The sequence below is a fragment of the Urocampus carinirostris genome, chromosome 15 (genome assembly GCF_059441175.1).
Source record: "Urocampus carinirostris isolate Australia breed hairy pipefish chromosome 15, RoL_Ucar_1.0, whole genome shotgun sequence".
NCBI classification, from domain to species: domain Eukaryota; kingdom Metazoa; phylum Chordata; class Actinopteri; order Syngnathiformes; family Syngnathidae; genus Urocampus; species Urocampus carinirostris.
In genome coordinates, this window is record NC_142363.1 from 26,188,819 (window position 1) to 26,205,703 (window position 16,885).

The window sequence follows — 16,885 nt, forward strand, 5'->3', positions numbered from 1 at the left end:
TTTTGATCTCATGACCTCAGTACTGTGGCGCACAAGTGCTAACCACTGCGCCGCCGTGCTGCCTCTTTGTTGGATTAATTCATTTAAAAAATGACAAATCACCAAAATGTAACAACCACTTCAAGTTTCGCTCCAATTTTATTATACTATATGCAATACAAATACAACCATCACAATTTACACAAAAAACATGGTTTACAGACTACAGTAATTATTGCACATATGTTCACTGGTAAGCTGCACCGCTGCCATAAGTTTTACGATTTTTTTCGTCAAACTTGTCTGCTTTTGAAACCATTACAACCAATTATTTACAAAAAACGGAAAATGTTCTATAATGGACAGTGGTTAGCTTTTTTTCACTTATTTTACTTAACATGATTCAAAACAAATATATATATAATTATGTATATTTACCTGAGAAACAGTTTCTCTGGGACTTTGGTAATTAATAGATTTCATGTGTTCTACACATTTCTTACAATTTCATGTCATAATTATCAAAGCCATTAAGGGACAAGGTGTAATATATTAACACTAAAGGTTGCTATACTGTGTAGCGCAATCAAAAATAAGTGCTGAAAAGCACATGAATGAATATAAACTATGGAGACTACAGGTGAACAAACCACATCAGTTTTTTCTCTCACACAAGAGTGGTTGAAATAAATACTACAATTACTAAAACAATAGAAATAAATTACTAAAAACATGGCATCAAAAGGTATCGAGCATGGTACAATAGCAAAAAAAAGAAAGAAAGAAATAGTATCTAGTGCTGATTCTACATTTAGCCTGTAAAACCGTCACAACCTTCCTAACAATAAGGCACCGGTAATATTCCCAATTGTTGCCAAACCAGAATTATTAGCAGGGAATTGTGCAATTTCACTTTAAGTCTTACATTTGAAACACAAGAATTGTGATTCGATCTGCAACCTCAGTGGAACTGTTTAAATCTAGGCTTAAAACAAACTTCTATTTTATAGCATATGAATAACCTATATTTTATGTTGACAATATCTGTGTATTATTTGTTATTGCAACATTCATTGCAGCCTGGTCAACCTAGAAGGGGGATGACCTCATGTGCAGTCCCTTCTCAAGGTTTCTTCATTTTCCTCATGTTGAGGTTTTTGAGTTTTCCCTTACCCTCATGTAGGTTTCAGATCAGGGGATGGTGAAATAACAGTCTGTACTTGGCAATAATCTGTGGTCTGTGCAGCCCTTTGAGACTCTTTGTGATTAAGGGCATCATAAATAAACATGACTTGATTTAACTTAAAAGGACCGGCAAATTTGAATTGAAAGATTGGTGCGAGTATGTTTTAAAAATGTACGAAAAATATAAGAGTTTAGCAATTCTTTCTATAGAAAAATAAAAACCCATGCAGACCATGAAAATAAATATACATAAAAAAATATTTAGCACGCCAACTAATGTTCTTCAACTGTTTTTTTTTCTTTTGCATAGCCCAGACGCATTGCAGGCAATAATCCGATTGGAAGCGGGATTTTGGATTTCTGGTGTATTCCGAATGAATCGTTGACATGCTTTGATAGGAAAAAAAAACCCAACCCGTTTTCAATGGCGTTTGCGAGTATTTCGATTACAAGTGAAGCAGGAGCGACGGCATTACGCAAATAGACGTTTTCGCATGCAAAATGAAATAAAGGATGATTTCTTTTGTCACCAAATGCAACAAAGTAGCGTGATCGTTTCTTCCAAAAATGAGCTCCATCACTTCGTCTTGTGTGTTGTGATGTGCATAGATTACACTATATATGGCTGGATACAATTGTAAAATCCGCTATATAAAGATGAATACACCTGTTTTCACCACGGAGGTGGAACTGAAATGGAAATCAACAGAGAAATCCACCAAAACACATGAGGCTTTTTTAGTGAGTTTGCATGTATCATTAGTCTCTGTACTACAAGTCCCACAGTGCTTTGCTGCATTAAAATATCATGGATGAGGGGATACTGCGAATTACGCACAGGCATTCGGATTACTCGAATTTGGATACATGCAAGAATTATTGGAATCTGAAAGGACAAACCTAACTATTGCAATCAGAATACTCACAGTATACTAAGACCTCAATCGGATTTCTGGGAAAGTTTACATAGATATCAAAAAGCGCCCTCTGTTGGGAAAATGGCGGATTGACCCTCTTGTTTTAATTTCCAGTTAATATACAAGCCCCCTGACAAATAGCTGCTTTTAATGAGTAAAATTTCCCTTCTCTTTTTTTCCCCAGAGTCCCTATATAATGTACCGTACTCAGGGTTTCTTAACCCAGGGGTCTCAAGCTTACGGCCCAGGGGCCAATTGTGGCACTCAGGGTGATAGTTCGAGGCCCTCTCCTTAATATGGAAATTAAAAGGATAGTATGTGTTATTCGACCACTCTGAGACGTTTAGTAATTAAGGGCTATACAAATAAACATGACTTGACTTTACACAATCACCATACTGGCATTAGTAGTTTCCAATGGGATGATTGCTTGTATGTAAACAACCCCCTTGTCAACCCGGGGTGCGGAGAGAAAGTACAGCAAGCAATTGCAGAAAGTTTCTGCTGCAGCATGTTGTTAAGAGCGCCTCGTTGTTGCGGGATGAAAAAGCCGGGTGCCAACCCTGACAAATAAACTCCAAGCAGCTTTAAAATGATAAATTTGAGGTTTAAAAGTGCACTGGCATGAAAGTTAGCATCCTTTTTTTTTATAAATCGTGCTAGCGGTATTTGATTGACATTGGAAAAATTAAGCTTGAAGAGGTTTCAGCAAGTTAAGCGTTTGAAGAAAAAAGAAGCCTCCTTTTCTGTTCGTGTCATTAAACATTGGCAGTGTTTTAAACAGCATAAGTTACTGTTCCTACAGGCAGGATCAAGAGATATATGTATAAATACCAACAAATTTATCCCATATTGATAAGTTTAACCTGCAAAACAGATGGTGTATGATGGGAGCTCATTATTTTGACTTCTTAAAATGCTGGTCTACTAGTGATCCCAAGAGCCAAGAAGAAATCCGCAGCTTTGAGACAGTTTTCCATTCAGGTCTCGGTTGCTCTGTGTAAGGGAAATTATAGTTTGAATGTGCCTTTGTATGATCTTATCCCAGAAAGTGCCTTATCGAAGCCAAATATTATATCCAGGTGCTGTTTGTATTCTTGCAACAATTGTATCCTCTCGGGGCTCGCTAACTATTAAGCAAGATGGCCTTCGCTTTGGTGCTGGGAAGTGCCGGGAAGCCTGCTCAAGAATTTGCCTCCCTTTCCACATTCCTTTCACAGTGACGCATTGTACCTTATGTGTTAGGAAGTTCACTTTCCTTACTGCTATTTTATTTTGCTCACACGTCATCTAGCGACCAGCATTATTCACTTCATTTAAACATGTTAAACTAATGGATATGCCTTTAAAATGGGGTTTTCTTTGGTTTCAGTATATAATAGAGTATTTAATTGCATAATAATTGTAAAAAATGAATAAATAAAGGTTTCTACTTCACTGATTTCTCCTATCAGGGCTTAATTTTGGAATGTATGCCCCGTGATAAATGAGGGATTCATGTATTCATCTATTTATACAATTATTTCTACATACTGCTGAATCAGTCCTCCATAATATGGCTACGAGCTTTTCAGGCAAAAAAATAAAATCTTTGTAATCATATAAATAAGTCCAGATTTCATCGTCAACAAGCTAATTAGGGAATCGCTCAACCCTCAATGCTTCAATTTCCACGCCATAAAAAGTGCGCAGACACCCACTCCCACAGCAGTCACCAAATATTTGGTGTTGGCACCCAGGGGGCCCCGAGGGGCCGGTTTCTCGGGCTCAGGGCTCAAAGTTGTGGCTGTGGGCTCTTGGCTGGCTTCTTTGGCCGGGTCGCCGTTGACAACGTGCTGGATGTCCAGATTCAGGACGGACGGTTCGTGGGAAACGTGCACCACATTGACGAGCACCTCGTCTTCGAGCGCCTCGTCGTCCTCCTTGCTTATTTGCAGGCGGTCCGTGTCCCCGGAATAGGGCTCGGTCGACGATCCGGAGGCGTTTGAGTCCGGATCTTCTGATGGCTGGACGCTGGCGAGGGTGCTGGGCAGGCTCAGGACCTCCGTGGGGGCCTCGGACGTGGAGTTTAAGCTTGCAGGTGTACTTTCTGTAGTGCAGTTCTCAACGATGACCTAAATGTGGAATGGAGAGTTAGAGCCCAAATTACTGACCAGCCAACTCTAATGTTAGCTTAAACTACACAAATATATAAATGAATAAATAAAACAATATCAGTTTTGCTCAATTCTCTTCATTTTTTGATTTAACAATGTTTATTTGACAATAATTTCAACCTATATTTTGCTAATTTTACAGATACTTTGCAGAATTTGAAACTTTTTAACATGTTGATGCTATCATCTGCTGCCTCTGTCAAACAACTTATGTTGTGCGTACAAGTATGTGCATTTCTTAGATGCGCTTGAATAAACTTTTATTTGATCTTTTTTTCGGGGTTCGGGTTGGCGTACGGCCAGTACTGTACATGAAAAAGGCCTTTTTTACTTTCATCATTTTCATGCTACACTAACAAAAAACTGCTGCGACAAGCATGAAGTCACTCCTAACCCTAAAAAAAAAACAACAAAAAAATAACAAAAATACATGAGCTACCATATAAACATGCAGGTTTTTTTTTTAAATATACTCGTTGGTCAATATATTTGCATTAATTCTACATATCATGAGGTTCACCTAAAGGGAGCTGATAAAATTGTCAGGCATCTTGGTAAGGGTACCCAAAGAAGCCAAAACCGTTATGAAAGGCTAGTCAAAAAAATGAGAAGAAAAATTATGATATTTGGTCACTTTGACTATTGGTAGTTTGTATTCTTTCTTGTGGTTTGTAGTGCTCCTGTGTGCTGTACACAACACAGTGACATTTAGTGGCCAAGTAATATACCCTGTCCCTTTAAGTATTATTTTGCTTATTTTAAAATATTTTAAAACAAATTGTGTATTTTAGAAAAGGTTGCAAATTCTGATCTGAGGTTAAGGCTCTTCCGTGTTTTCCTTCCAAGTTTAAAATCCATTGATGTCTTCTCTCCTTACCTTGAGTGTCTATTGAGCAAAATAATTAAAAAATTGTATTTGTCTTATTATATTTATTTTTTAAATCTAGATTACTATAACAAGCTTATGTATTTATACATGTAATTCTTTTATTTGTATTTATGTATAAAATGTAGTATTTTATAGTATTGTAGTATTTACATATTTTAAATAGGCCATCTTTTTAAAGTTTTCCAATTCAAAAATTTTCTTCATTTTAAGCAAATAAATGTGCATAAGGAACACAAGAATGACTGAGAATATTCAATCTCATTATTCTAAAAGAGACCATTTTTCATTGGTTCTTAAGGGCCGTGACAACATATTTTACCAATAACATTCATTTTCCATATGTGAATTTTGCTAAATTATGTACTATAAAGTTAGGTTCAACAGTAAAGTATTGGATGCAACAGAAGTATAAATTTAAGACAAAGATTATGTGTTGTTGATATTACAATTTGAGTATGTAAAGGTTAAAATTGTTTTGTGTTTTATCCTTTTTTAGATTTGTAAATATTTTGATTTAGGTTTTCAGTATTTTTCAGGGATCTGTTTCACAATTAGCTTTTTTTTTTAATAAAAACTGTATAGTTAATTTTTGTATTTCATAGTTTATTTGATGTTGCACTGAAAAGTCAAAATTTTTAGTAGCCATTTTGTTGTGTCATGCAGGGATTCTAGTTTAAAGTTGCTTAGTATAAAAATAAATTAAATGAGTAAGTGGTTCACTGGAAAGTGAATAAATAAGTGTTATTATAATTTTGTAGAATAAAAGATTTTTAAGATATGAATATTATTCATTTTCTGCAGAATATTAAAATCTTATTATTGGTAATATACCCAGAAAGGGAGCCCCCCAATCCTGTTTTTTTCTGCTTTTGTTTCTTTTTCCCATAGCTTTCGACCTATTTTGCTTTTCTCTTTTTTTGTTCTGTTTTTTTTTAAAAGAAAATTATTTCTTACTTATTTTTTCCTAGCACTTTTCTCCTGCTTTTTCTTCATGTTTGTATCCCTCTTTTCTTTCGTCTCCATTTTTCCTTATTTTATTTGTTTCCTTCTTTTGATTTACTTTTTTCAGACTGCCCTCACTACTACATTCAGTTTTCATTGGCTGGGCAAGGTGTGTCTGTGGGTGGGCATTGCCAAATCCCCCCAGTAAACGCCCCTGGTCTAATCGGTCATCATTTTATTTTTTTTGGTCAGGCCATGGTTACCGATCTATGATCCCCAAATTAGGTCATGCGATACTTCTGTTTAGGTAGCTCAGGAGGTAGAGTGCTCGTCTCAAGAGGTTGAAGGCTCGATTCCCGGCTCCTCCGTGTTATATGTCGAAGTGTCCTTAGGCAAGACACTGAATCCCTGATGCCCCCAATAAGCAGATAGGCGCCTTGCATGGCTGACTCCCTATTGGTGTATGAGTGTGTGTGTAAATGGGTAAGTGTGGAGCACATTGTAAAGCGCTTTGGGAGGTCTTCATTGACTTGAAAAGCGCTATATAAATGCAGACCATTTATCATTTGTGAACATGCCTTTTTCTTCTCACCCGAGTTTCTGGAGCTTCCGAAATATCTTCCTTTACAGCAACTTTCTCCACAGACGGGGCAGTTTCCTGCACGGGTATATTGGAGGTCGAGGCCGCGTTGGCTAAATCTATCACGACGGAACTTTCTGGCACACTTTCAATGACATCAGAAATGGTGACGTCGCCGGCATTTGTGTCACTTGATTCTGTAGCCTGAGCAGGTTCAACGTCGAAGGAAACTTCAGGCGTTCTTCGGTCATCCTCATTGTCACATTCGGAGTTTTCCTCCGGTTCCTGGGGATTGGTATTCAGTCGCTCGGTTACTTGCGGAGGCGAGAGGGGGGGTGGGGTTCTCAATGGGGAGGCAGGAACAAGAGGAGACTCGGGTGCAGGAGTCGGGACCTCTGGCTCAGGTTCCGTGCCCTGGCTGGGGCTGCTGGTCTCGGATCTGGGGGGATTGTCAGCCAACGGGGCCTGATGGACGTGGGCATTCACCACTGTGGTCGGGGGTGAGCTTGGGGTGGAATCTAGACCAAAGAAATGACAAAGTTGTGATGAATAAGCACATCCAATTTTTAGTTTAAGGTCTCAAACACCTTGCGTTAGAAGATCTTGGGAGCGGTCCCGACCTAAACCTGGCCCTAAAATGTCAATGTCGGTCGGGCTTCTCTCGCGCCGTTTTTTTTTTCCTCCTTCATGGAGGATCTACACATCATGTAGTTATTTTCACTCAAGTAATTATTTAGATAAAGAAAACGCATACCAAACTATGAGTTTACCTCAAAATCCCTTAATCTAAAGAAATGTTCCTCGGCAGTGTTGGGTTAAAAGACGCGCGGCTTCCACCTTCCACCTCCCTTACATCAGACTTCATTTCTGCTTCTTGACAATACCTTACAAAATTTCTTTCTGGTTTTCAGCCAAATCTTTCACTATTTTCGCCTGTAATCTTCAGAATTTGATTTTCTTTCTGGTGCCATTTTGTTCAGTTTCACTCCCATTCGTAGCCAAACTAGTAGTCTTGGTATATGGTATTAGTATCGACAACTACTCAAGAATGGTGTATTGATATCGATCTGAAAACAAGAATTGAGACATTCCTGATAACAACTGCTAACTTTGAAACAAGAAAAAAAAAATTGTCGAGTACCAAAGCCGTATTTGTATCTGCTGATACCAGGAAAAGCCAGGACTTGAAATTGTAAATGGAAAAATTCTAAATAATTTTAAGAAGACGAAAAATACAGATGGGATTTGAATGGGTTATATATTGTATTATAATTGTCGATAACAACAGCTACTCGAGTAGGCTTCTGCATAAAAGTCAGTCTATCCATTTAATTGGATTAACAGAAAATATTTTGATTTTCAATCCCATTTTTCTAGTACATAAAATGTTTCAATATTTTTAGAGACTGTCAGAAAGTTGTATCAGGCTGAAAAAAATGGTATCAAACATACTTGGTCTTGACCACCACCCTGCACTAGGGCAATACTAAAAACCAGAATGGGAAAGTCCAAACACCTTGAATCGGTATCAGTACCAAACTGGTTTTAAAGGGATCAATACTCATTTGTTCTCTAGTGGGGGTATTTTGTGTACTAGTGGTATCCGCATCAATGACGACTTGAGAGTTGAATAATAGTATCGATCTTGAAAAAATTGGTATGAAGTATCCTTACTAACAGCCACCTTGCACAACACTAATGAAAAGAAAAATAAGTAGTCGTAGCGTACCGCTGGCACCCCTGAGCCTCTCATACTCAGCCCGGACCTCTGCAGCGATGGCGGTGTGCTCGCACATCTCTAAAGCTCGGATGAAATGTTCAGGCCAGCTTTCTCGCCTCTTCAAACAGTCCAGGAGCAGCACCATGCCATTGTAGTTGCCGCACATCTCCCGCTTAGCCTCGATGATCTCCTATCGGGAATAAACACACGTGGGCCTTTCTGGATATCGGCCCCAAACTATTGCTTGGTGGTAGGCAGCATAAGAGTCTCACCCTGTCGTGAGCGGTCAGGCAGGGAAGGTGGACCACGATCTCACGGACTTTGACCGTGGTGACGATGGTGGGCATGTTGGTGCGCAGGTAGCCGTTGTATAGCTTGTTGCTAGCTAGCGACATCTTGGAAGAAAACAAATAGTAACAATTGTTCTTTCGATAGCATCAGTGAGAGCAAATCTCGGCCCAATGAACCATCTCAACCGCAGTCCCTTTTGGATTTGAATGTATGGAGGTTACCTTTGAAACATTCTAATATGATATTTACTGTATAACTTGTACCTTCTCTGCAAACTCTGGAGAGCAAGTGTCTTAACCCCCATCACGCTCTGATTTTACAGAAGCACCATTAAGAGTATCCTGACCAGCTGCATCAATGTGTTAAATGGCACCTTCACCGTGTCCCGCCAAAAGACTCGGTAAAGGTCATTGTTGTCCCCTTCACGCCCCTCCTGGACATATACAACTCCTGCCTCACCCAAAAAGTCACCAGAATTGCAGGTGACCCCACCCACCCATCTCTTCAACCTGCTGCCATCAGTAAAATTAGAAAAAAGTTATTCGAATTTTAAATATTTTTTTTCACTTTGAGTTAAAATTGAGAACAGAGGGGACAGGATCTAGGTAGCAACATATCTGAAGTCATGTGGGACAAATACTGTATTTAGCAATAATACATTCCTGTTCGGTTGATGGCAGACATCAGATATTTCAGTTTAAAGTAGTCCACCGTCTACATTATTTGAAGTCCATGCTGTGGTTTCTATCCTTCTGTTTTCCTGTGTGACCGATTCAAAATGTTTGAAAGTACCTTATCCCATGCTTTTTTGGTCCTTCCCCTCTCTGACTGGATTCTGGGCCAAAATATTTGACTGGTATTCCAAGGCCTATGACAAACCCCTAAAACCAGAAGTGGATCTAGCCATTTTTGGCTGTTCACAGTCAACAGTAGGCCTTCATGTAGCTACACAGCACTCACTGATGCTGGGAATGACTGTTGCCAAAAGATTAATTATGGCAGAGTGGAAGTCACCCATTTCTTCTTCATTTCAGAGTCGGGTGGCTGACCTGCTGTCGGTCATTCAGATGCATGGCACTTCACCACCAACATATTTACCCTACACTTGAAGTGCAACAAACAAACAATAAAAATCGGCAACGAACAATATAAAAGCACTCTAATAACTTAAATGTAACTCTCACAACATGAGACAACTGGTCAAGTAGACATAGCCTACTGTAAGTCAATCGTAAAACAATATAAATTGAATTTCACTCTATACTACAAGTCACAGTTTCTATTTGGACTACTGCTCAAGTATACATATTCTACTGTACTTCAAGTATTTTCACACACAAAAAGTAACCAGTTCAACAATATAAAGTGTTTTAACACTTCAGTGTAAAATAAATAAATAAAACTCTCACAACCTGAGACAACTGGTCAAGTAGAAATCTGCAACTGCACTTCTCTACCTTTCTCACTAACTCCTATCTTTCGCTAGTCTCTGTTGCAGAAGTTTTTGAACAGTTCACTTTTAAAGAAGCAGGAACAACTGAGAAAGAATTATACACGAGTTTCCGCAAGTATGTTGTTAAGTATTGTGAGTTTAAGAGCGCTCTTGCGCGTGATATTACGATAGGACGTTCTCCTTTGTGTTATTGCAGATGGCTGCTGTGCTAAATTGAATGAGAGCCGTGTTCACGTTCAAATGTTGTTGATGAATAAATATGGCTGAAAACTGAGCGAGGGTGTCCTGCTTATCTATGCTGATTTCTACTAGATAAAGTAACGCGCCACTTTTGACCGCCAGTAACGGTTACTTTGAAAAAATAATAAGATTTCACTGTTGCTGAAAAAATAGCGCCGTTATGCCCAAGAAATCAAATGGTTTTAAATCAGTGGTCTGATTCTTAATTTACTCGGGAGGCTCTGGAGCTAAGGATTAGGCGAGGTTGGGTCAAATTGGGTTTTCCACAAAATAATTCTGATAAAAACATGCCACTATTTTCAAATATTGTTTTTTAAACTTCCTTACACAGAGTATGATTTAAAAATAAAATATTAACCATTGATATGAAAACCAATCAAAATCAGTAACAAATGAATCCATAATCCGCTAAGGCAGCACCTATAGAGACAGTATGTATTATTCAGTGACTCCTTGTCATTCGTAAAAAAATATAATATTGATTTATATTAATAGCAAAAATACAGAAATTATTACATAAATGTGCATTTTTTAAAAATACTCGTAGGTGGAGGAATTCCAATTTATTATACATAACAAGAGGGAATTGATACAAGTGTCTGCCCTTTTGCTACCACGGGTGAAAGGTGAAAGATGGTGAAAGGCCGGGCAAAGAAAATTGAATAAAACAACGGTGATTTGAGTTGAATATCTTGTGGTCGAATAATACGCACTGTCCCTTTAACTTTCATATTAAGGCCTCAAAACTAGCATTCTAAAGGGCACAATTTACATTTCGGCTGCAAATTGAGAATCATGTTCTAAAGCGTAGTCTCCAACCGTTTTCAAGCTGAGAGCTACATTTTGTGACCGATTAGCAAAAAGGCACCTAGTTTGATATCCATCACGCCATTATCTGCACTGCTTATCCCGAGTAGGGTCGCAGGGGTGTCGGAGCCCATCTCAGCTATTATCAGGCAGTGGGCAGGGGTCACCCTGAACTGGTTGCCAGTCAGTCGCTGGGCACACAGAGATGAACAACTCACTCGCTCATTCACACCTAGGGACAACATGCATGTTTTTAGAATGTGGGAAGAAACCAGAATGCCCGGAGGAAACCCACGCAGGCACAGGGAGAACATGCAAACTCCACAAGGAGAGGCTGCGGTAGCTGGACTTGAACCCTGAACCTCTGCACTGTGGGGCTGGGCTCTAACTACCCAGCTGCCGTGCCTCCCCAGTTTGATAAGCATTTCTAAAAAAACTTATTGTGTCATTACTATGTTGCTAGTATGTTATCATCAGGTTAATTATTGGAAATAGGCTTAAATAGGAATGAGTTGGGGATAGGAAAGAGTGGAGAGGTGTTGTAAAAGGTTGGTGGGATGTTTGGATGCGTTCTAAGGGATGGGCAGGGCACCTGTATGATGCGGCAGGGGTAAACCAGTGTAAGCTGTCAGGCCCTGCTGTTAAACAAAAGAGTGTGTTGTGTCACCCTGACCCAAGTGACATGGCCGCTTTCTTGTGTCCCGTTTCATCTGGAGGGACGAAAGCATGACCAACTTTGGTGCCGAGGTGCCTAACTTGTTTGGGTGTTTGGGCATTTGGGTTGGCCATGGTCCAAAAAATTTTGTGTGTGTTGTTTTGCTATTTTTTCCCTTTTATTTTCTTTGTTTTTGTATGTGTTTGTCTTGCTGTCGGTAACCCCTCTTGAGGGATATGACCAAGGTAGATAGATAGATAGGGTTAAATAGACTCAGTCAACCACTAAAAAAATAATTTTACTAGAAAATCACAATGACCCAGCACTGGTGAGCTATCTTCAGAACAGGTCTGCTGGCACCTTAGCTGCCCTTAGAGTGCACCCTGGTGCCCGCGGGCACCACGTTGGAGACCTCTGTTCTAATGTATTGTCCACCCACACAAATGTCTCCATGGATCACTTTCACTTTCTGCTTCTTTCTTCCTCATGGCTGAAACAAGAGAGTACAATATAAACCCAAACGTCTATTTTTTGTAAATGAGGCCCCTGAAACTGAAAGTAAAAGTAAAAAAGAATAAAGAAACTGAAAGTCACTTTTGAGACAAAAATGGGAGTTTGGCAAAACTCAAGGTCAAACATCTTGTGGAAAAAAACACATATTAATCCCGCTCCTCTCCATATGGCAACGCTAACAGCTCTGTTGTGTCCACTTCCTTCTTTGTTTGCACTAAACATTGAAAAATTGAGTTTACCGACTTTGAGGCATAGATCCAGGGTTTGTTCACCCTTTTCATGGCCAAATTCAAGCACTTTTGAAGGACTTGCAATGCCCATTTTCTAGTTTCTCCAGTACCATTGAAGTAATTAGGTGTGAATCATATTTTGCAGAGTCACTACAGTACATCTGCGCTTTATAGTTGGTATTTTCAATCTTGCATTGAATTTATCAAGAGATATGATTTTTAGATCTTGAGAAAATTGTGATATGTTTGTTTTTGAGATAAAATCTTTCCCCTTATATGTTTTGGGTAAAAATGACAGCAATATGTAGCTTAAATTTTCAGTTGCAGGAAGTTCTTCACATTACAATTTACCACTGGGAAATGCTACCCTAATTTTTTGCATGGCCCATGATAAATATCCTTGCATTGGTACACATTTCACAGGTGTAGCATGCACCTGTGCTAGTAGGTGCGACCTATAGGGGGCGATGACGCTTTAAAGTACAATGCTGTGCCAACTACAGACGCTGCCCTACTTACGAACGAGATATGTTCCGGGCGATTGTTCGTAAGTTGATGCAGTGCTATATTGTGTATGTTTAAGGTTTATATAAGTATGTTTAAGACTTGTATAAGTAGTCTGTGCTGGTTTGTACTAAAAAAATAAACATTTCTTAAAAAAATATGTTCCATAAAGATAAATAAAGTTGAGTTTAATTTACTTTTGGAGGATGTGCTTCAAGAAGTTCTCCTCCGTGGTAAAAATCAGCCGAAAAAAAGTGCTCCGACCATTTTCTCAACCGCATGAAGCTTCTTCCTAAGCTTATTCCACTTTCATTTGAAAAGAAACGGCTCACATCTTCTTGACACTTTACACCAACCATATTGAATGGACGCACGAGATATTAAACAATAAAAAGTTCAAAGTTCTTAGTGCGCTAAAGATTCAGTACACATAGTACTGTATGTTTCCACACGAAAAAGGAAGTAGAAGCCGAATTTCTTCTTCAGGGTGGATGCTGAGTGACCTCTCACAGCGCCACACGGTGGAAAGAAGCACTACAGTACTGTCTTCTCTCGGAAAAAGGTGCACACAATACAAAATCTAACTTACAGCAATGTCCGGATATTTTTCGAGGTCCCAAAAAAATGATCGTATCTACCGTTTTACTTAAGTCGAATGGTCCTAAGTAGGGGAGCGTCTGTAAATGCCTGTTGCTTCGAATTTCGAGGGAAGAAGAAATGCAATGGCTATGTCATTTTTAAGCAGTCTTGTTGACAAACATGACAGTAATTTCAAGCATCTACAAGCACGTCGCCCCAAATGCAAGCACTTTTACATCCTTGAAAACACAAAATTAAAATTCAAGCATTTTCATGAAAACACAAAATTAAAATTCAAGCATTTTCAAGAATTTCAAGCACTTGATAAACCTGATAAGTTTGTTACTATTGGAAGAGTGCAAAGGAATTTCATGGGATGTCAGTCCCTTATTTAGACCCACTATTGTTCGGTGTTTTGGCTTTTGCATCATTGTCACTATCAACCAATCATGTTGCTGTTCTTTGACATCCACACCCTTTAGGGCTGATCTACTTTTCGTACCGTGGAGATTTCATAAAAGGCGGGGGTTTGGAGTAGGGCTTTAGGAAGGGATAGAGTTTTTCTTATCCTAGGTCTCTACTCCCTGTCCTTGCAATTTCAAAATCCGTTGAAATGAAATGATCTGCATTTATATAGCGCTTTTCAAGCCAAGACTTCCCAAATTGCTTTACAATGTGCTTCACATTTCCCAATAGCGGCTGTGCAGCCATGTAAGGCGCTAACCTGCTTATTGGGGGCATTGGGGGTTCAGTGTCTTACCCAAGGACACTTCGACATGTAACACGGAGGAACCAGGATTCGAACTGCGATCTCTTGATCCCAAGACGAGCGCTCTACCTCCTGAGCCACTGCCGCCCCAAATGTCGCCCCGTTGATGTCTTCTCGCCCTGTTTTGAGTGTCTACTAAAGTTTAAACTTATTAGAACCCTTAGATCGCCTCAACTCACCGGAACTCAGTTGGTCACGTGTCACGAACCTCAATTTAGAGGTGCATCGTGCAAAAAAGATTTGTGTGTGCGTGTATGTATGTGAGTCAGATTGCAGATTAACAAGGAAGGACACACAAACACACACAAAACAAGCCCACACATGCGAGGAAGGCTCCTTGAAGCAAGGGCAACCATTGACCTCTGTAGATTTTTACAATAAAACGTCTCGCATTCTTCGCATTTTAAATTCCTTCTTTGCATTCTTTTTTGTTTGTCATTATTCTTACACAAGCAATGCAAAAACCGGATTGGTGGGGTGGATAATTATAGGTCAGCTGTGGGAATGTCTCCTTAACGCTATTAATCATCAAATTCGTAAATTAAATAGAAAATGAATACTTTTAAACCCTTCCACAACACAAAACAGAGTGAATTTCTTTTAAAATATACGATCTAAGTTTTTTTAGGTCAACATGGAGCCGCTGAGACCACAGTGCTCCAAATGCAGCTGTCGCGGGATTAAAACGTCATTCCCCCCGATTAACAAGCAGTAAAATGAATCAATAAGATTGATCAATAACGAGTTTTAAACTCACTTTTCGCGGGCGCGGGCCGAGTTTCGCCTGAAGAACAAATCCTACACTAAAACCTTGGAGCGGTCACTCGCTGCTCTTTCCGCGCACATCTGCCTAGGCTCCGCCTGTTTCGCCTTCCTATTGGATGAGAAAGCGGTCAGTCAGAGCAAGGAGGAGTCATTTTGTGGAAGAAGAGGCGTGGTTTCCGAGCTCCTAATCCAATGTCAACACTTTGCGGTAGGATTAGATTTGATCTCGATTTCTGCTTTACTACCGTCTCTAATCCCGTCAAATTAATCCGCGCACCAGGACGAGGACCGCAAACACTATTAAAAGAACGCTTGGCATAATATTAATGAAATGTTTTAATTGGTCAAATCAAATAAAAATGTATTCGTATATTTAGTGATGGGCCGTCAGGGCCTGCAAGGCCTTTTATGATGGCCCAAATTATATCTGATTCATATGATGTTAATTATATTTTGTCTAGCAATACTTATCAAATAATTCAAATTGTCTGTCAACAATTTTGCATCTCTTCTCCCGTGTTGCGCTACTTCCAGATATGGGCTTTCATAATTGCGCATTTAACTAGTCAAAATGTCCGCCATTAATTGTTGCTAGCCTCAGAATTCTGCTCGGAGGCAAGGGCCGCACATTTATGAAAAAAAAAAAAAAAATTTGATTCTTTAAAACAGTATTCAAGTATCAACTTGATTTTCGATCCTACAAGAAAAGTGCATTTTCTGAGCTATTTTTTTTTGACTTAACCTTAATAAAACAGCACCCTCTTCTGGGAAGCTTTGTCACGGTACCTGACTCCTCACGCAAAGCACACTGAGGCTGTTTGTGGCATAGCATGCTGCTTGAAAACTTTGCCTGGCCTTTATTGGCTGGTGCCAATAAAACTTACTCTGATTGTCCGACACCGTTAAAACCCGAACTGTGACAATTCTGGTTGGCCAAACACTAAATCACTAAAATAAGAGAGGGGTGAGGGGAAAACACAAACATGGATCTACAAATCCTTGAAAAAAACATGAAGAGACACTTCCTCTAAAAAATGGAATGTATAGGTACACGATTGTTTATCATTTTAAAACCAACGTAGTGTTTATAAAGCTACCGATGACAATATGCTAACAGTTAGCAGTAGCTAGTAAATGGCAAGATATTTAGCCGAAATAATAAGTAATATGGACTCGATAGTAACAATCATAAACATTAAATATCTCTAAGCTGATATTAAGTATGCACTGCAAACCCAAACAATTTTTGATGAGTGCCTCGATCCAATCTTTTTGCTTTTATGCACAACCTTCTTCTTTTTCTGTGACCTGGAGTGTCCGAGTGACCCTGTAAGACTTGGTTTTCCCATTCTTGACGTTTTTTTTCTTCTATTCTGGCACACATACGTGCAACATGACAATAACTAGCAGCAAATACAGCTTTCGTTTCCTCTGTCTTCTGACCAGTGCAAAAATTATTTTGCGTCCAGGTGAAGCCCCGCCCAGCGGATACATCACACTGTTTACGTACAAAGGAGTCTATAGAAGAGGATGTTAACCTATGGCACACGAGCCATATATGACTCTTACTATGAGTACATATGGCTCGAAGATAAAATTATACTCATTAAAATCTCATCGATAGCGTTCCAATTGTGATGCGCGCAAAATGAGTCTAGTTTGCGCATCGCTGATTAACAGTAGGAATGGTTCAGTCCAGTATTTAAACATT

The 16,885-nt window shown here is 39.3% G+C and overlaps 1 protein-coding gene across 1 annotated transcript; it reads right to left on the reverse strand.

Annotated features, from left to right (window-relative positions):
• Positions 1–1,917: 1,917 nt before the first annotated feature.
• Positions 1,918–15,279, reverse strand: mavs (mitochondrial antiviral signaling protein). Its single transcript, XM_088354988.1, has 5 exons — positions 15,167–15,279; positions 8,641–8,763; positions 8,378–8,558; positions 6,661–7,166; positions 1,918–4,195 (listed from the first exon to the last, which is right to left on the reverse strand). Exons 2-5 carry the CDS (start codon positions 8,761–8,763, stop codon positions 3,737–3,739), a joined length of 1,269 nt encoding a protein of 422 aa, XP_088211114.1. The 5' UTR covers positions 15,167–15,279; the 3' UTR covers positions 1,918–3,736.
• Between the last annotated feature and the right edge of the window lie 1,606 nt (positions 15,280–16,885).